General features: G+C 42.7%; 3 protein-coding genes across 4 annotated transcripts; 2 read left to right on the forward strand and 1 right to left on the reverse strand.

Moving 5' to 3' along the window:
- The first annotated feature begins 521 nt into the window (after positions 1-521).
- plpbp (pyridoxal phosphate binding protein) lies at positions 522-3818 on the forward strand. Its single transcript, XM_076166292.1, has 8 exons — positions 522-683; positions 1502-1609; positions 1738-1773; positions 1864-1939; positions 2091-2231; positions 2354-2496; positions 2657-2755; positions 3181-3818. Exons 1-8 carry the CDS (start codon positions 594-596, stop codon positions 3346-3348), a joined length of 861 nt encoding a protein of 286 aa, XP_076022407.1. The 5' UTR covers positions 522-593; the 3' UTR covers positions 3349-3818.
- Positions 3819-5185: 1367 nt separating this feature from the next.
- Positions 5186-7890, reverse strand: tmed4 (transmembrane p24 trafficking protein 4). Its single transcript, XM_076166293.1, has 5 exons — positions 7692-7890; positions 7034-7134; positions 6817-6942; positions 6512-6658; positions 5186-6260 (listed from the first exon to the last, which is right to left on the reverse strand). Exons 1-5 carry the CDS (start codon positions 7831-7833, stop codon positions 6111-6113), a joined length of 666 nt encoding a protein of 221 aa, XP_076022408.1. The 5' UTR covers positions 7834-7890; the 3' UTR covers positions 5186-6110.
- Positions 7891-8257: 367 nt separating this feature from the next.
- ikbkg (inhibitor of nuclear factor kappa B kinase regulatory subunit gamma) lies at positions 8258-15713 on the forward strand. Of its 2 annotated transcripts, XM_076166290.1 has the most exons (15): positions 8258-8620; positions 9230-9370; positions 9788-10053; positions 10195-10269; positions 10432-10533; positions 10901-11086; positions 11215-11276; positions 11855-11957; positions 12136-12251; positions 12466-12618; positions 13092-13164; positions 13261-13395; positions 13759-13895; positions 14263-14339; positions 14487-15713. In XM_076166290.1, exons 2-15 carry the CDS (start codon positions 9232-9234, stop codon positions 14675-14677), a joined length of 1815 nt encoding a protein of 604 aa, XP_076022405.1. In that variant the 5' UTR covers positions 8258-8620; positions 9230-9231; the 3' UTR covers positions 14678-15713. The 2 variants fall into 2 exon arrangements, with proteins under 2 accessions (XP_076022405.1, XP_076022406.1); XM_076166291.1 differs by lacking the exon at positions 10432-10533 and having other exon boundaries at positions 8259-8620.
- The last annotated feature ends 498 nt before the right edge of the window (positions 15714-16211 follow it).

Raw genomic sequence — 16211 nt, forward strand, 5'->3', positions numbered from 1 at the left:
CACTATAGAGCAGTGAAGCATTACAGTATATGACATTTATTGACAAATACAAAAGCTGTAAAATTCATGTCTACAAATACAGTTAAGAACAGGGCAACAAACTACTTAAAATAACGACAGGGGTTAATTCAGCATCATCATCATATAGCCATGTGCAGCACTTGCGATTTCTTGTGACCTGAAGTTCTTTTATCTACCTATGTTGAACGCACTTATTGGAAGTCGCTTTGTATAAAAGCGTCTGCTAAATGACCGTAATGTAATGTGGGCAACGGTCAGAGTTAACTTCTCAAAAGGCAGAAATGTACCAGAATTTTTAAAAGCTTGACATGTTGCAGTTATCTTTAAAACGAAACAAGATGCACATTTACGTGCGTTGTTGCAACGTTTTTAAGGAAAATATTAAGCGGTATCTTTCTGCGGACGTTCATTCGTATGATGGTTGAAGTGAAGGAGGAACACACAACTACAGTCCAGTAGAGGGCGCTCTCTCTATGACGTGTTTCCCTTTCCAGGCTGACTTTTATTTTGAAAGGTCATTGTCGTCACTGAGCTACGTTTCTCTACGTTGTGTGTCGTTGTCATTTGACTGTATGTGGAAAATAGCAATGTCGGAGGAGGTTAGGAAGGCTGTTCAGTCCGTGGTGGAGCGGGTGAACCAGGCGGCGGCGCGCCGGCCAAAGGTGAGTGCAGCCCGGGCAGCTTGGCTCAGGAGCCCCGCTTTCGTAACTCTTCTACCGGCGTTTGGCGAAGTCGTGCCCCGGCAGCACGACTTGTTATGTAAGGCTGCAAAGACTTCAACCTTTGGATGGGAGACACTCCAGCTCTGTGTGTGTGCAGCATTCGTAGTTTAACACAGTGTGTGTGTGTGTTTGACGGAATAACGTGTGATTATGAATGTCAAACTTACATATGTGCATGCAAGGATCTGGAGAGAAACATCACGACAGTCAGCGACTCTGCTCTACTCCTGAATGTATAATATTGATTTCCAAGGCCACCCTTTCCCCCAAGCTTTCTGAAACTTCGTTTGACACGACGGCTCCGTGAACCTTGTGAGGATATAAATGAATTAAGTGGACTTGCATCAACTATCATCAAGGTCTAAAACTATCTCCAGACATATTGGGATGTATCGTGTCTTTTAAATATGACACCACGTGTCTCAGTGTGTTAATCATTAGTTAGGCTGATTGCATTATCTTTTATAAATCAACCAAACAGCCAAAAACAACCAGGTCGTGTTACCCAAAAGCATCTAAAGCCTTAGATGATCTTAGTCCCATTGTATTTTAAGTCCTTAGATCATCTGAAGCTTATTGGGCAAACTGGCTCTGGTTTCTTGTCATAATGTTGCAGGATCCCCTTAGCAGAGAGCTGACTCATGGACTGTCCTGCAATAGGCAAATGACCTCAGCTTACACACTCCATCACAGACTGCTCCTTCACTGATGTACACATCGATATGCATGAAAAACGAGACTGTTGTGTCCTTCCTCAGACACTGCCGGCCGTGCTGCCCCGCCTTGTAGCTGTCAGCAAGACAAAACCCCCAGAGATGGTTGTCGAGGCCTACAGACAAGGACAACGTAACTTTGGAGAAAATTATGTGAGTATAAGCCACTGCTGGTTGGCATTCTTTCTATCTTTCTCTGTGTCTTTAAATATCATGAGAAGAAATGGCTGTGGGAATAAAATAAAGATAAATGGAGTTTGTTCTTGTTCCTCCTATATCAGGTCAATGAACTGGTGGATAAAGCATCAGATCCTCTGGTGGGTTTCCATATTTTAATGACAGTTGATTTGTTTTCCTGTATCTGTGAAGCAGTTTTTCACAATGTTTACTTTCTCCTCCTGATCCAGATTTTGGAATCGTGTCCGGAAATCAAATGGCATTTTATCGGCCATCTACAGAAGAATAATGTCAACAAACTTTTGGGTCAGTGTGTGGAAAGCTCTCTTGGCTGTGAGCCTTGTGTCAAAATGCATCCTGGTCATGGAACAAATAATTATGCACCGTGTAAAAAGGTCCATCCTGACCATTGTGTGTAAATATTTGCTTGTTAAGTCTGGTATTTCATCATTTTCAGGCGTGCCAAACCTGTTCCTTGTGGAAACGGTGGATTCCCCAAAACTGGCTGACAAGGTCAACAGCTCGTGGCAGCGTCTCAGAGGAGCCAACACACAGAGGTTACAGATCATGGTGCAGATCAACACCAGCGGAGAACAGAGTGAGTATCCGTTTCGTATCTTTTTTCAAAGCTTATTTGGGAATTATTACGCTGCTCTCGTTTCGTGGCCTGAATCCAAACGCTCGTGTTGGCCTTCACGTATGTCCGTATGAATGTCGTAGGTAAACATGGCCTGCCTCCAGAGGACACGGTGAACACAGTGAAACACATCCTGTCAAAATGCAGCGCACTACAATTCTCGGGACTCATGACCATCGGACGCTACGGCTACGACCTCAGCCAGGGCCCCAATCCAGACTTTCAGGTATCACAAAGTCAAGATAGTTACAGTAAACAAGACTAAACATTGACTAGATCAACATTTCAGCTTAAATAGAGCTTCTGAACCTGATAATCTGAATGTATGTACTCTACAATATATCAGATGAATTCCCAGCTTAAGACTGCATGTGTCCTCCTCTTAGATGCTGCTGAGTCGGAGGCAGGAGGTGTGTGACGGTCTGAAGCTTCCTCCGGAGGACATAGAGCTCAGTATGGGCATGTCCACGGACTTTGAACATGCGGTGAGTATCACTTCTTAAGCATTTTTTATTTTGCCTGCTTATTTGAGTTTTTAGGGCCAAAATAATGTAGAAAAATAGTGCTGATTTGAGCTCTCCTGGTGGTTTCCTAAACTTTGTTTGATGCAGATAAAGTAAAGGCCCCTAGAGATTGTGTTAATGTGCTCTGTTGCAAATTAAAGTTAACAATTGTCAGAGGATAATGATCAAATCTGCCATAGTCCAAGTTTGATTCATTCATTCAGTCATTTATTACACTTTCTGACGTGCATCCTACTCGAAATGGTACAATCCTAAACAGATTAGGAATGATTAAGTCTCTGGTAGTCCTTACACATACTCAAATTGCAGTCTTAACACTGTGCTGCTGTCTCACGTGTTAACTTGTATCTTCTGTGTCTTTCTCACGGTGCTCCTTTGTGCTGAAGATCGAAGTGGGCGCCACTAACGTCCGCGTCGGAAGTATTATATTTGGCAACAGGGAATATCCCAACAGTGCTGCGAACACTCCCATCCCCAGCCCAGAGAAAACATCCAAGGTTATGTCGGAGGACGCCGCAAAGAAAATGCAGCACCTCACCGTGTCTGAACACTGAGAAGGTGAAGGAGGTTCCTCTGAGATGTCTTTGACATAAAGAGAGCGACAAACACTCTTCACATGCAGACAAAACTGAACAGAGCGGTGAAGCAGGAAGGCTTTTCCAGAGCCATGCGGAGTTAGGAGGGCAAAGTTCCATTTTGTCTTACATAGGGTTCAATTATATTTGCTTAAACCTTCACTTTTTTTGTCGGCCCTTCTCGCTCGGTATCAACAGTGGCGCCCGTTAAGGTTTTAACTTTTTAATCTCTAATAAGCATTACTAACCTATAGTGCTTTGACTTACTGGCTCCAAGAACCTGGGCCCCATTTTCCAAAAGCATCTTAAGGTGAGGATCTGTGCCCACCGACTTCACAGTGGGACTTAGATCGTCTTAGCCTTACCATTCTTTTGAGATCCTGATTCATAGATTTGTGTGGCGACAGTACTACAGCTGAACACACGGCGAACTTGAACTTAGAGAAAAATCATCTCGGAAGAAACAAACTTCAGTCATGGTTTGGATTTTTGTCGTCCTGATGTGATATTTTGTACCTAACTCATTTTCAACCCAAGATGTGAAAACAGTGCTGAAATGTGCTTGACTGTACAGTGTCCCAGATTTCAGGAGTTCCATAAAGTACAATGTACCATTTTTGTTGTACAGATCCAAAAAAACAAAAAGACTTGATTTAATAAAACATTGATCCCTTTATAATGACACACAGTATTGTGAGTTTGATATTGTTTCGTACAGTGTGTGTGTGGTCAAATCTCTATTCTTGATATCAACAAAATACAATCTGATGACAGTCGATGTGTTACGTTTCTGTCTGAAATTCTTTTGTAAGTGAATGACTGCGAGGTAACCTATGCAAAGTGGTGTTTTTGTGTTTTAGTCAAGTTTTACAATGAAGCCATGATATTGTTGCTGTGTTTTCATTGAAGATGTCACATTGTGGTGTGTTTTCCTGTCTCCATGGAGAAAAAAAGCATTCAATGTCAGTGATAAAAGCCTATAGAGTCCAGGTTGGATATGTGGTTGAGTTCTTCAAAAAAAAAAAAAGCGTTTCAACATTGTTTCTTTGGGACTTCTTTGGCTGTGAGGGAAGCCAAGCAATACAATTTACCATTAAAATAACTCCAATTTGATGTGTATGCTGTATCAATCTGTTCTCTGCCTGTGTGTAAGCTCAGAGGAGTTTAAAATTACGAAAATGTGACCAGGCTTCATCAAACTTAAAATGGCTTGTTGAGGTTTATTAACCACAGGAAATGTTAAGCAGCAGATGTGACTGTGCTGCAGTGAGCACACAGACGCCGGTTTAAACTGAAGGGAAACAAAAGGCTGAGCTGCTCTGCAAATTATGGGTCGGACACATGAACAATCTATCATGGCTGATGAAATTAATGTGACAATGATACATATCAAATTCTAGAAATTCCATTAAGAAAAAGCCACACAGACAAAATAAATCTATGTATTATTACTACCACATACTGGAAAGAGAAGGATAGGAAACATTCATTGCTCTTGTGTAAGTAAACAAGCTCTGGTTTGATCAAGAGAACACACGATTATGTAATCAGGTGTGGCTACAGCAGGGAAAGATAGGGGACATTAAATCTGCAGTGTTGTGGCTCTTGAGGAGCAGAATTAAGAATCACTCACATAAAACATGAACTACTCACTGTTTTATGTAAGAAGCTGCAGCTCAAGCATCAGAAATAAATTATTTGTGGAGTATATTTTCTTTTCATTGGTTCTAAATCATGATTATTGCGGGTGAAACATTACTACAGCAACACCTGATGTAGCAAATAGGATGAGTGGACACAGTTTAGGTAGACACGGTTTGGATAAGGTTTCTTTATTAAGCACTCGGAGGTGACAACCAGACCACAGTAAAAACTGGAACATTGTTAGTGATAGTGTTAAACCTTAAAAAACCCCAATGCCCACATGTATGCCATCCTCACTACTGGATTCAGATCCCCACTCGATTTGTTCATACCAAAACCCACTTATTCACAATATTCCTATGATGATATCCTATGATGACACATTCCCAGAAACCACTTCATAAAACTCAATAAACTGAATTCCCCTGACCAAGAACACTCAATCCTGCCGAATAAAAGCAACACGGAATATCGAACGGAAATCCAGCAATAACAGGTGACGGCGATTGCTCAATAACTAAGTTACGAGACACAATAAACGTGGCGAGATCCGAGAAAAAGGTGTGTGGGCGGCTCGGAAATGAAGAGGGCGGTAAAGAAGCCATAGCAGTTATATACAACTTATATTCCTGTGGTTAAAATGCGTATCACAAACGTATATACAGACTTGCAGACATTAGATTAGATACCTACAAACTATATTTAAAGTATGTCGTTGCAGATTAGTGAGTGTTTGGCTGGTGGGGGGGATCCCATTGTAAACAATAAGGAGCTCAAAAATAAGAAATGCTAGTTATGACACAAAGTACGAGAAGCACCACATATTTGTAACAGGCTAAAGAAACTCATTCATACATTAAAAAACTGCCACAAAAGGAAGAGCAATGACCAGCAAATGCCACAAGAAAGGCAAATGGAATGTAGCGCTGAAACAATGACTGAATCAAACTTTGCCCGGGGTTGATAACCGCTTGAGGGAATTCCCTCGTGCATCTATGGCTGATAAAACCGCGTTTCTCCACTTGGGGGTGTCTCTCCATTTTAGTCAGTAAAGTCAGAGCCATTTCCTGTGACCGGCATCGCTCCAAACTTGACTCTCACACCAGCTTCTTGGCCTCGAAGAAGCTCTTGAGGTGCTTCATCTGCCAGATCCCGGTGAGGATGAGGATGAGGGTCTGAGCGATGGACCACCAGAGCACACGCTGGTTGGTGCTCTCGCTCGTCATGCGGAAGCGCTCCTCCCGATACTGTTAAAGCAACACACACACACACACACACACACACACACACACACACACACACACACACACACACACACACACACACACACACACACACACACACAATCACACACACACACACAATCACACACACACACACACACACAATGAGTCACTGGAGCGAGTAATATTTGTTCCATAGTCCATTACACAATCCAAGCATGTTGGATCACAAATTACCAGTGTTTTCCTTCTCTTGCTCTATTTCTTTTACTGACCCTTTGATAGTTTTGCTCCTTCTGGATCTGTTCAACTTGGTCCAGTAGCTGCCGAACTCTCAGCTGCAGCTCTGTGAGTTTGTCCTTTGCTGCAATTTCAGGGTAGTTGTTGGTATGTTCGCCGACCTGAATATCCAGATGGACTCTCTGCAACACGGGGAAAGAAAAAGGCCATTGGGCAAAACTAACCAGTTGCAGTTCCAAGTGTGAAAACAGTGAAAATATCGTGAACATCAGGATTGATTGATATTTATGACAAAGATTGTAAAGCTAAAGAACTCGTCAGTCTGTGACTCGACCCTTACCAGCTTGCCTCCTGCAAACAGAGCCATCTTAGTGGAATTGGAGTGCAGACAAATCTGATGCTCTCCAGGAGTGTGAGAGGTGAAAGTGAACCGTCCGTCTGACCCATACTGACGAGAAAGAATAATCTGGAAGAGATGTGAGAGAGACATCAACACACCTTCACATACTATTGACATAGGTGTGTGCGCTTGTTTAATTACAACCCTTGATCCATACCTTGGTGTCGGGATCCTTGATCTCTACATGCATCCCGAGGCCAGGGGTGGCCGGAAGGAAGGAATTTGTCTGCTTATCCCACAGCTGAGTCCTGTATTTCCCTGTTAACAGAACAACAACCCTGTAGCAGCTGTACACATATGAGAAAAAGCTGAAATATTGACATTTCTTTATTAAAAATAAAAAGTCTACACTACTAATGAGTAACACTACACTCTGCTACCCAAGAGCCTTTCATCTCCCAAATCCTCCCTCACAGTCTTGATGCAACTCTTCTACAAACACATTCCAGTCAAGGGTTGCATCAGTTTTTTAGCCTGTGTTCTCACCGCACCTACTACTGTTCGCACAATTCGTACAATCGAGGTGGAGTTTTGTTTGTCTTCTATGGCACCGCGATCGGCTGTCTGCTTGTGTTGTGTCTTAAACTCACCATTGTGTCACTTTTTGGATTAAATGGTCCGTGTCCAAATGTAATTCTTTAAACAATAGACCTCAGAAATACCCCAAATCATTTACGTTTTAAATCGCTGCAATTTCTTATCTGAATTCTTATCTTATCTTTCTGTATGGAGTCAACGCAGCATCTTTACAGCCACCAGCTGTTAGCGTGAGCTGCTACTTAGCTCGGATAGCTAACCAACGACCCGCAGCTTACCGATAACCATGGTCTCGTCTGGAATTTCTTCAATGAAGCATTTCTTCTCCGTCTCTCCTATGTGGAAATAGAGCGCCTGACTCGGATAAATCCAAGCTAGAAAGAGAAGCGGAGCAGCAGCAACCAGAACGGGGAGCATCATGTAGCTTCTCTCGCTTCACCTCAGCAAAGGAAGCGCTGATGCCGCAGCCTGCTGACGTCATCTTCCAGTGCGCGAGGAGGACGGGGGGTTTTCTAGTCCTGCTGAGTTTCTCCCTGAGTTTAGCCTCTCAGGAAGCCATCGTCTCTTTACATGTTTATGAAATCTAACAGTTGTTGTTCAATTAATGTGCAAAGTTAATGTATGTTTTGTGGACAGACAAGGAAGAAAATGGAAACTGCTGGACACACAAGCCAACTAACTTTGTCTTTTTAATGATTAAGAACAAACTGTATAGGCAATGGAATCATGGCAGTAATGAGTTTATATATTTCATTTTCAGGTGTGTTGTCAGTCAGGCTCGTCAACGCGATAACTCTCAGGGTAGACGGCTCCTCTTCCGCAGATAATCTCAGCCTGACAGGACAAACTCAGGGCGAACAATTATCAGCACATTTCCTGCTAACAACACTCGCCTCAGCTTTGACATACAACCTGAACCGATTTTTAAACGCGGCGAATGTAACGACATACATCGCGACATAGACTTTTCGGAAGCTTAACATTTCGTTAATGTAGAACTGGGCCGGTCGACGAATTCGTTGGCTCACAACTAAAGCAGCTAGTAGGTTTTCAAATTCTTCCAGCTAGCCAAGTAATTAGCCAAATAGCTAGCTGGCTAACATTAGCCCACTCGGACGCGACGGCTAAACAGCGAAGCTAACTAACAGGTTGTGATTGATAGGCTGCCCGACCGCCTCTGGATATAACGTAACTTGAAACAGAAAGGGTAAGAACTGTTCGAATCTGTAATATCTCCGGTGTATGGGTTTAATGTACTGACAACAATTCGCTTAAAATGTACAGTGAGGACAAATGTAAACCTTTATTTGAAAGCGAGACAGGCATGGAAATGTTCTTTACAGAGTTGACCTTATGATTTTGATCATTTCAGAAGTTGGAAGTAATGGCTGACACTTTGCCTCTATGTTACGTGGTAGGAAAAATGTAGCGAGTTAGCTAAATCCGGGTGTTTTGATCGGTCGATTTTTTTTGCTACTTGATTTTAGGGGATGACGTAATGTATTTTCTCCCATTCACCGATACCTGTGCGTCTGCTTATAAAATGGCACGAAGCTGCTCTGATAAGTCGCGAGTGACTCATGAAGTGAAACATGAATGCCCAGAAGGATCCGCAGGCCCACTGGCACTCTGGAACTGGTTTAGATGTCAGGTTGAATTGAAAGTGAAAGTGTTTCCTTCAGGCCCCGATGGCGTGTGTGCCATGTGTCAGCGTGTGAGAGTGATTTATGACTTCCTTACTTGTTTTTGGTGTTATACAGCACTACCGATGACACTAGATTTGTGTGTATTCATAAATATATATGTCTATTTGAAGGGATGGTGCAGCCCCAACCGGATGGCCCAATGCAGTGGGACATGACTGGAGAGGACAGTGGGGGGGCCCTGAGGGTCCCACCTGAGCTGGCTGCTAATGAAGTGGTGACCAGGTTGCTGGGTGACAATCATCAACTTAGAGGTGGGACATACTTCATATTTCATAATAACTGGAATTTCACTCATAGTTTACTATCTTAAACCACAATCTACTGTATCTCTGTTGTCAGTCCTGAGGCCGAGCTTACATATGAACCTTTGACAGCACCTGGCGGATGATTATTGGTGTTTTCATATTTACACACAGGAAAACTAGGACATTATCTCTAATGTGTACATAATGGCAGACAATTGTATCATGTCATCTAAATGCAGCATTTTAAAGATGAAAAATAGTTAGAAGTTAAATGTATCAGACAATTACAACAATGTAATATATCTGTTTTAATAATAGTATTATAGGAATATATGATCCAGATGTTCTTACTGCCGTATTTTTAATGTCAATCTCTCTGTGATGCGTCATCACAAATCAGTAATTAATCTCTTTTTCTTTCAGAGGCTCTGCGGCGTAGTAACTTAGCCCTACGACTGCGCTGTGAAGAGATGGAGGGGTGGCAGCGGAGGACAAGAGAAGAGAGAGAGTTTCTAAGCTGCCGTTTCCACGAGGCCAGGGCCCTGGTGGAGAGACTGGCCCAGGAGAACCAATCATTACAGGGACTTGTGAACGGACCAGGAGCCTCCTCTAACCACTGCTGCAGCTCCAGCCAGACTGAAGACCAGCAAAGTCGCCCATCAAGGAACGGACCTGTGGAAGCCCCGCAGGTTAGCAAGGCTTCGAAATACTCAACCGTCTGTCTGTCTTTCTCCCTGACTTCCTTTCTTTTCTTTTCACACACAACTATTTTGTTAGCTCGTCCTGGTACTATATGAGTTTACAGTTCTGTCTTCATCGTTTGCTTTCAGACTCTAGATCAGCGGGAGAAGAAGAGAGTGGAGGAGAGTGACCAATTCACACAGACCATGCCACCGCGCAGCCTGGTAAGAACGTGTGTGTGTGTGCTTGTGTGTGTGCGCGCTTGTGTGTGTGTGTGTAGTCTTGGTGTTAATCCAGGTGGTGTCTCGTCTGTACTCATAAGCAGTTGGGTTTTGCATTTGTGTTTGACGCCATCTTTCATGTAACAGTTATGTTTGTGTGTCTAGGGTGATGCAAGTGTGCATAGCTCCCTGGGTAGTGTCTTCCCCTCTCCTCTCACCTCACTTACAGAGGCCGGGAGGGAGGTAGTGTGCAGGGAAAATAGCCAGGTGAGCCTGTCGACTTCACCAATCAGACCCCTGGCACTAGTTTGCGACCCTCCCCAAATCTTCAAATCAAATCACCTCATTCATTCACTGCACCACCAATTATCTGGAGTTAGTACGTCTTGGAAAACTCAAACCAACAGCTTGTCAGGTTTAAATACTAAAAAATACTATATTTGAAAGACCTGCACTTGTCCTGTCATCATCACCTTTGTCTCATCTATGTGCTTCTCTTGTGTTGGTTTCCTCTTGGTGTCTCTGGACTTGGTAATGGGAAGTCTGTCTCATCATGCGGTTATCCACTCCCTAATGTCAGCACTTCTCCTTGCAACGTCCATCCACGGTTCCTTTGCTCTATCTCTCCTAACAGCCTGTCGAGGGTTCAAACGACTTCCTGCAGTTGCTGAAGAGCCACAAAGAAAAACTGGAGGAAGGGATGAGAGAGCTGAGGAAACGGAATGAAGAGCTGGAGAGGGAGAGAGATGAGGGCGAGAAAGAGAGAGAGCGAATGCGCCGCAGCATGGAGCAGCTACGGGCCAAATTGGCTCAGGCACAGGTAATAGGTTCTGATCGCGGAAGTTTGCACCCAACCATTACAGATTAGTGATCCAACTGCTTGTAAAATTGAACAGAATTGAGACAAAGAATCAGCTGCATGTCAACGTGTTTGAATTCTCTGGACAGGCGAGCAACGTTACAGAGGAGGGGGTGCAGCATCGCTCTGAGGCACAGCACTCATCTGACTGGTATGACATCACAGTTTTTCCCAAAAGCAAAAATACTGCAGTGAATGGTTTGAAACTAGCAAACTCTCCTCCCTGGCTCCTCCTTTAACAATCTGCTGACATTGGCAGTATTGAGTGTGTGGATGTCTGCGTTCCTCTTTCAATTGACACCAGCATGCTTTTTAACAGGTTGTGTTTCTTCTAACTAATAACCTCACTGTGAGGTCTCTTTTCCTCCCTCTGTCCCCCTTCCTCTTCCCTCTTCCAGCTCTAGCCTGGCTAAACTCACAGAGCAGCTTCAGGCCACACAGGGCAGGTGAGCCCTCGGCTCTGTGGGGCTTTTTCTTTCTGACTGTGCGCATGTTTGCTCTGTATGTCTCCGTCCCTTTGACCTTACTTGTTTTTTTTGTTCATTTATTCTATTGTTCCTGTAAGTGTCGTATAGATCATATGTTAAAACTGTACACATATCACAAACTCACCAGTTACCAATCTTGTACAGTGCTTGCCTTTATATTATTGATTAAAATGCTGCTATTGTGTGTTTTTCAACTACTAAACTGTAAATACACCCCAAGCTGACCCTGCTGTCTCCACAGGTATCGGGAGCTGGAGGAAAAGCTTGATTACCTGCAGAAGAGTTCAGCTCAGCGGGACAGAACTGAAGCGCTGCTGAAACAGAAAGACAAGGACTGTGCCCAGGTGTGTTTTCATATTTGTGGGGGAACAACTTGATTGGTTGGCCCACTTAGTCAGCATGAGGTCGACATTGAACCGGTTTAAATTGTTTAATCTCCACATGTACAATTTATATCAACCACTTAATATCGCCTTGAAGTGATCAACAGTAAATCCTTGATACACCCTTTTGTCTTTTCAGCTGGCGAAGGACTGTGAGGCTCTAAAGGCTCAAGCGACGTCTCTGTTAGGAGAGCTAAAGGAGAGACAGAGCTGCCTCGACAAGAGCGAGCATGAACGCAAAGTACAGGAGGAAAAGTGAGTCACGTCAGCATCGATATGAACAAAACTAACAAACGCAACACTGTACTTTTATTATCTTTGAACTCAATAACATATTCAGAATTGACAAGTGTTGAGTTTTTTTTTGTTTTTTTTTCACTATATGTGAGCATTTGTTGCTGCTTTGGGTGTGCATGGGTTTTTTTTAAGCAATTCTCTGTTTTACATTCTACTGTCTGTGTGTCTCTAGGTTGTGTAGCAAAACGGAGGCTCTGCAGGTGGCCGAGCAGGAGCTGGACCAGCAGAGGAAGCAGCATAATGTCGCCATGGACAAACTGCTGCTTCAGACCCAGAGCCTGGAACAAGCCTTGAAGACAGAGCGGCATCTCGTCACAGAGGAGAGGTGGGCCTGCCAACACACACACACACACACACACACACACACACACACACACACACACACACACACACACACACACACACACACACACACACACACACACACACACACACACACACACACACACACACACACACACACACACACACACACACACACACACACACACACACACACACACACACACACACACACACACACACACACCTGCCCTAACTGTAAGGGGGGGATTTGATCAGTTTGTTTCACATCTAAAAATGTTGTTTTTCAAGCCTACTTTAATGTTTCTACATTGAAAAACAGTGTCAATGCACCAAGAACAAATTTAACGATGAGGTCATGTAAACATTCGTCCTTCATCTTTAAACTCCAGTTAAGGACTTCCCGTTGAGCCTGGTTCCCAGTGCTTCATGCTAATGGTTTGCATTTTGAATAACACAAGATGGAAAAATTCAAACAAACTTTTCCTCCCACAGGAAAAAACTGACCCAACTGCAACATGCCTACACCTGTCTCTTTAGAGACTATGATTCTAAACTGAAGAATGAGGTAAATGAAAACAAATTGTCTATCTGCTCTGATTAGTTTTGCTTATTAACTTAAGCCTAAATGTTCCTCTGTTTTGTGTGCATTTCTATCTTCTAGGGGGGAGATCTGTGTAGCCGACTAGAGGAGGCAGAGCGAGCGCTGGCTTTGAAGCAGGATCTGATTGATAAACTGAAGGAGGAGGTGGAGCAGCAGAGAGGCTCTCTGGAGACGGTACCTGTCCTTACTGCCCAGGTAAAGTGACCCAGATGTTACACGTACCTGCAGACCCGCTCCTAAACATTTAATTGTGGCACCAGAGAGAATTGGGCTCATTCAGGGACTCAAATTGTTTAGATTTTGGTGTGTTGTTTACAGTCATTATAATTATGCCCATGAACACTTTTTAATATTGTGTATACATTCACAAAATAGACAAGAAGGTATGAGGAGTTGAGGAAAATGTGGGGATTTAGTTTCTAGTGTCAGTTTCTCTTTTGGAGAGTATCCATCCACTAGAGTCTCTAAGCCAATCCAATACAAACATCACACACAAACCCCCATTTCTTGGCTAATTGTGTATTCTCAATAAATCCCACTTCCTTCATATTTTCTCAGGCTGAGATCTACAAGGCAGATTTCCTGGCAGAGCGGGAAGCGAGGGAGAAGCTGCACCAGAAGAAAGAGGAGCTGCAGGATCAGCTGGCTCAGGCAGTTACAGAGATTGAAAGGCTCAAGCAGGAAGTAACATCACGGTACAGCCAGTTTAAAACTACCCGTACAAATGAATGATGCCTAATTTCTGAAATGGCCAGATGAGGCACCTACATTGTCATTGTGCTTAATGGTAATGGTTGTGCCTGTCCTACTCCTCACCAGCAGATGGCTGTAATGAGGTGTTTGCTTTTACACACTTGTTTTAGGCATTTCCTGTGTGGATGAAGAACCTTGTAAGAATGACTTGAAATCATGAAGGCACTTAATTGTCTCAACATTCAGCCATCTACACAGAGACTACACTGTGTCTGTTGTATCTGTGTTATCTCTTTGTCAATGAAATATACATATACATTCATTTATTGATCTGGGACTAAGAATTTGTCTATGTCTTGACTCTTTCAGTGTACGTATGGCGCAAATGAAGATGAGACACCAGGAGGACTTCCCTCCACGGGCTCAACTCCTTCCCCCTCCACAAGGTATGTCACAACACATGCATGTGAAACATTTCAACACTGACTTAAATCATGAAACTGGGAAGCATGTAAATGATATGCAAATATATTATGTAAGAATATTTACATGCTTTTGTCCTCTTTCTCTCTTTATTTCTTTTACCATCTTAGGTCAGTTTGCGGCCTCAAATTTTAACACAGCGCCACAGCCATCTTCCTTCCGTAGTCAAGGGTTACCACAGGCCGTTGATCCAGCAGCAGCTGGGGCTCAGGAGCAGCCAGATTTATTATGTCCTAAGTGTCAGTACCAGGCTCCGGATATGGACACACTGCAAATACATGTCATGGACTGTATACAGTAACACATGAGCATGGTTTTAGTTTACCATGGGATCAACATACATGTACCAATATACAATTAACATTCAGCATGTCTGGAGACACACACACACATTGTGGTATGTATACATTAAAAAAAACAATCAGATGGAATTTAGTGGCAATCAGATGACATTATTCAGTAAAAAAATTAATGACAACCTGGAAATCAGCATATATAAAACATATTGTCATGAGCTGCTCTGTGGATTTCTTTTCTACAGTTGTCCTTCCATTTGTTCTCCCTTTACGTCCCTCTTGTTGTTTTTCTCCCTTCATCTGTTTTTTTAATGTCCTTCCTCCCTTTTCCTGACTATTTGCATTTGAGATAGTAGACAGATGTTTACATGTACCCTCAATTTCTGGCCTTAGTCCCTTTTCTCTTAACTCTTCACTCCCCTGGCAGTATTGGAACCGAAGAGCTGTCCAAATACTGTGGAGTAGGTGGTTATACTTTAATTTCATCATCCATGATATAGAGTTTATCATGATACATTATCACTATACTGACTTAAAGACTTTTTAAGAAAAGCAAAAGTGTTAATTCGGATGAGGGCTGTTTCACACAGCTGTGAATTGAATCAGTAACTGCAATGTGACATGACAATGTGAATAACCTAGTGAGCTTTAAATAATAGAACTATATTCCAGTATGTTTTGGTCATTAATGTTGCCTGTCTACATTACCTCAAAACATGGTTAATGTATTATTATGTATTAGAGATGGGTTATACTCTACTTATTGAAGACAGTAGCCATTCTCTCTGTTCTGTGCCTGTGTACATCTTTGTTCCACTTTCTCTTATCCTAAACTCGACCCTTGACCCAACAGAGACATTTTGCCTCTTTTTCTGTGTATCTTTACCTGTGGCACCCAGTTTGCTATTTATCTATCAGAATGTAAGCATATTGAGGTTCCTTCACAGATTGTGGAATATTGTCTGTAAGAATAGATCATTTTGTGAAAAAATGCCGTTTAAAACTGTTGACGATATACAAAATAAATCTCAGTTATTCAGACCTGGTTCATTTTTTCCAAGAAGAGCACATAAAGGGTGTGTGTCTCTGTAAGAAGAGGAAAGGGAATGCTGGTGGTCTATTGATAGTTTTCTGTACGTTGGAACGGTAGTGTTCAATGTTATGAAAAATGATTAATACATAAGTGTATCATAACAGCAGATGGCGCTTTATAACCTTGTTTCCACGTCCAGATGGCCAGCGACGCGTAGAATCACACCGGAAATGACAAAATAAGATCAACCAATAATTTTAAAGACTAGCGGTCTTTACTTGGACCTTTGCGTCTCAAATCATAAATCCTAGCGTCTGGTCTACATTTTGCTTGGTACTAATTTTTATTGCATTGACAATTCATAATAAGCAAGGGGAAGCAGTTGGGAAAAAGCTTGAGAAACTCCGAAACGCTTTGCCAATACCTTGAGTTTGTGTCCGAACATTTTTGTTTTTTGTAATTTAGAGTGCTTGATTTAAGAGTTTGTTCACTATTGACGCGTGAGT

This window comes from Genypterus blacodes, unplaced genomic scaffold (genome assembly GCF_046128005.1).
Source record: "Genypterus blacodes isolate CSIRO-AG114 ecotype Tasmania unplaced genomic scaffold, CSIRO-AGI_Gbla_v1 ptg000156l_1, whole genome shotgun sequence".
NCBI classification, from domain to species: Eukaryota; Metazoa; Chordata; class Actinopteri; order Ophidiiformes; family Ophidiidae; genus Genypterus; species Genypterus blacodes.

Excerpts from the sequence above, each read along its gene's own strand:
- plpbp (XM_076166292.1), top strand. The coding sequence starts at position 594 with ATGTGGAAAATAGCAATGTCGGAGGAGGTTAGGAAGGCTGTTCAGTCC. Across the intron at positions 1,774-1,863 it reads ATAAAGCATCAGATCCTCTG|ATTTTGGAATCGTGTCCGGA; the intron begins GTGGGTTTCCAT and ends CTCCTGATCCAG. Across the intron at positions 2,232-2,353 it reads CAACACCAGCGGAGAACAGA|GTAAACATGGCCTGCCTCCA; the intron begins GTGAGTATCCGT and ends TGAATGTCGTAG.
- tmed4 (XM_076166293.1), bottom strand. The coding sequence starts at position 7,833 with ATGATGCTCCCCGTTCTGGTTGCTGCTGCTCCGCTTCTCTTTCTAGCT. Across the intron at positions 6,943-7,033 it reads TCAAGGATCCCGACACCAAG|ATTATTCTTTCTCGTCAGTA; the intron begins GTATGGATCAAG and ends CATCTCTTCCAG. Across the intron at positions 6,659-6,816 it reads TGTTTGCAGGAGGCAAGCTG|AGAGTCCATCTGGATATTCA; the intron begins GTAAGGGTCGAG and ends CCCGTGTTGCAG.
- ikbkg (XM_076166290.1), top strand. The coding sequence starts at position 9,232 with ATGGTGCAGCCCCAACCGGATGGCCCAATGCAGTGGGACATGACTGGA. Across the intron at positions 9,371-9,787 it reads TGACAATCATCAACTTAGAG|AGGCTCTGCGGCGTAGTAAC; the intron begins GTGGGACATACT and ends TTTTTCTTTCAG. Across the intron at positions 11,277-11,854 it reads GCACAGCACTCATCTGACTG|GTATCGGGAGCTGGAGGAAA; the intron begins GTATGACATCAC and ends CTGTCTCCACAG.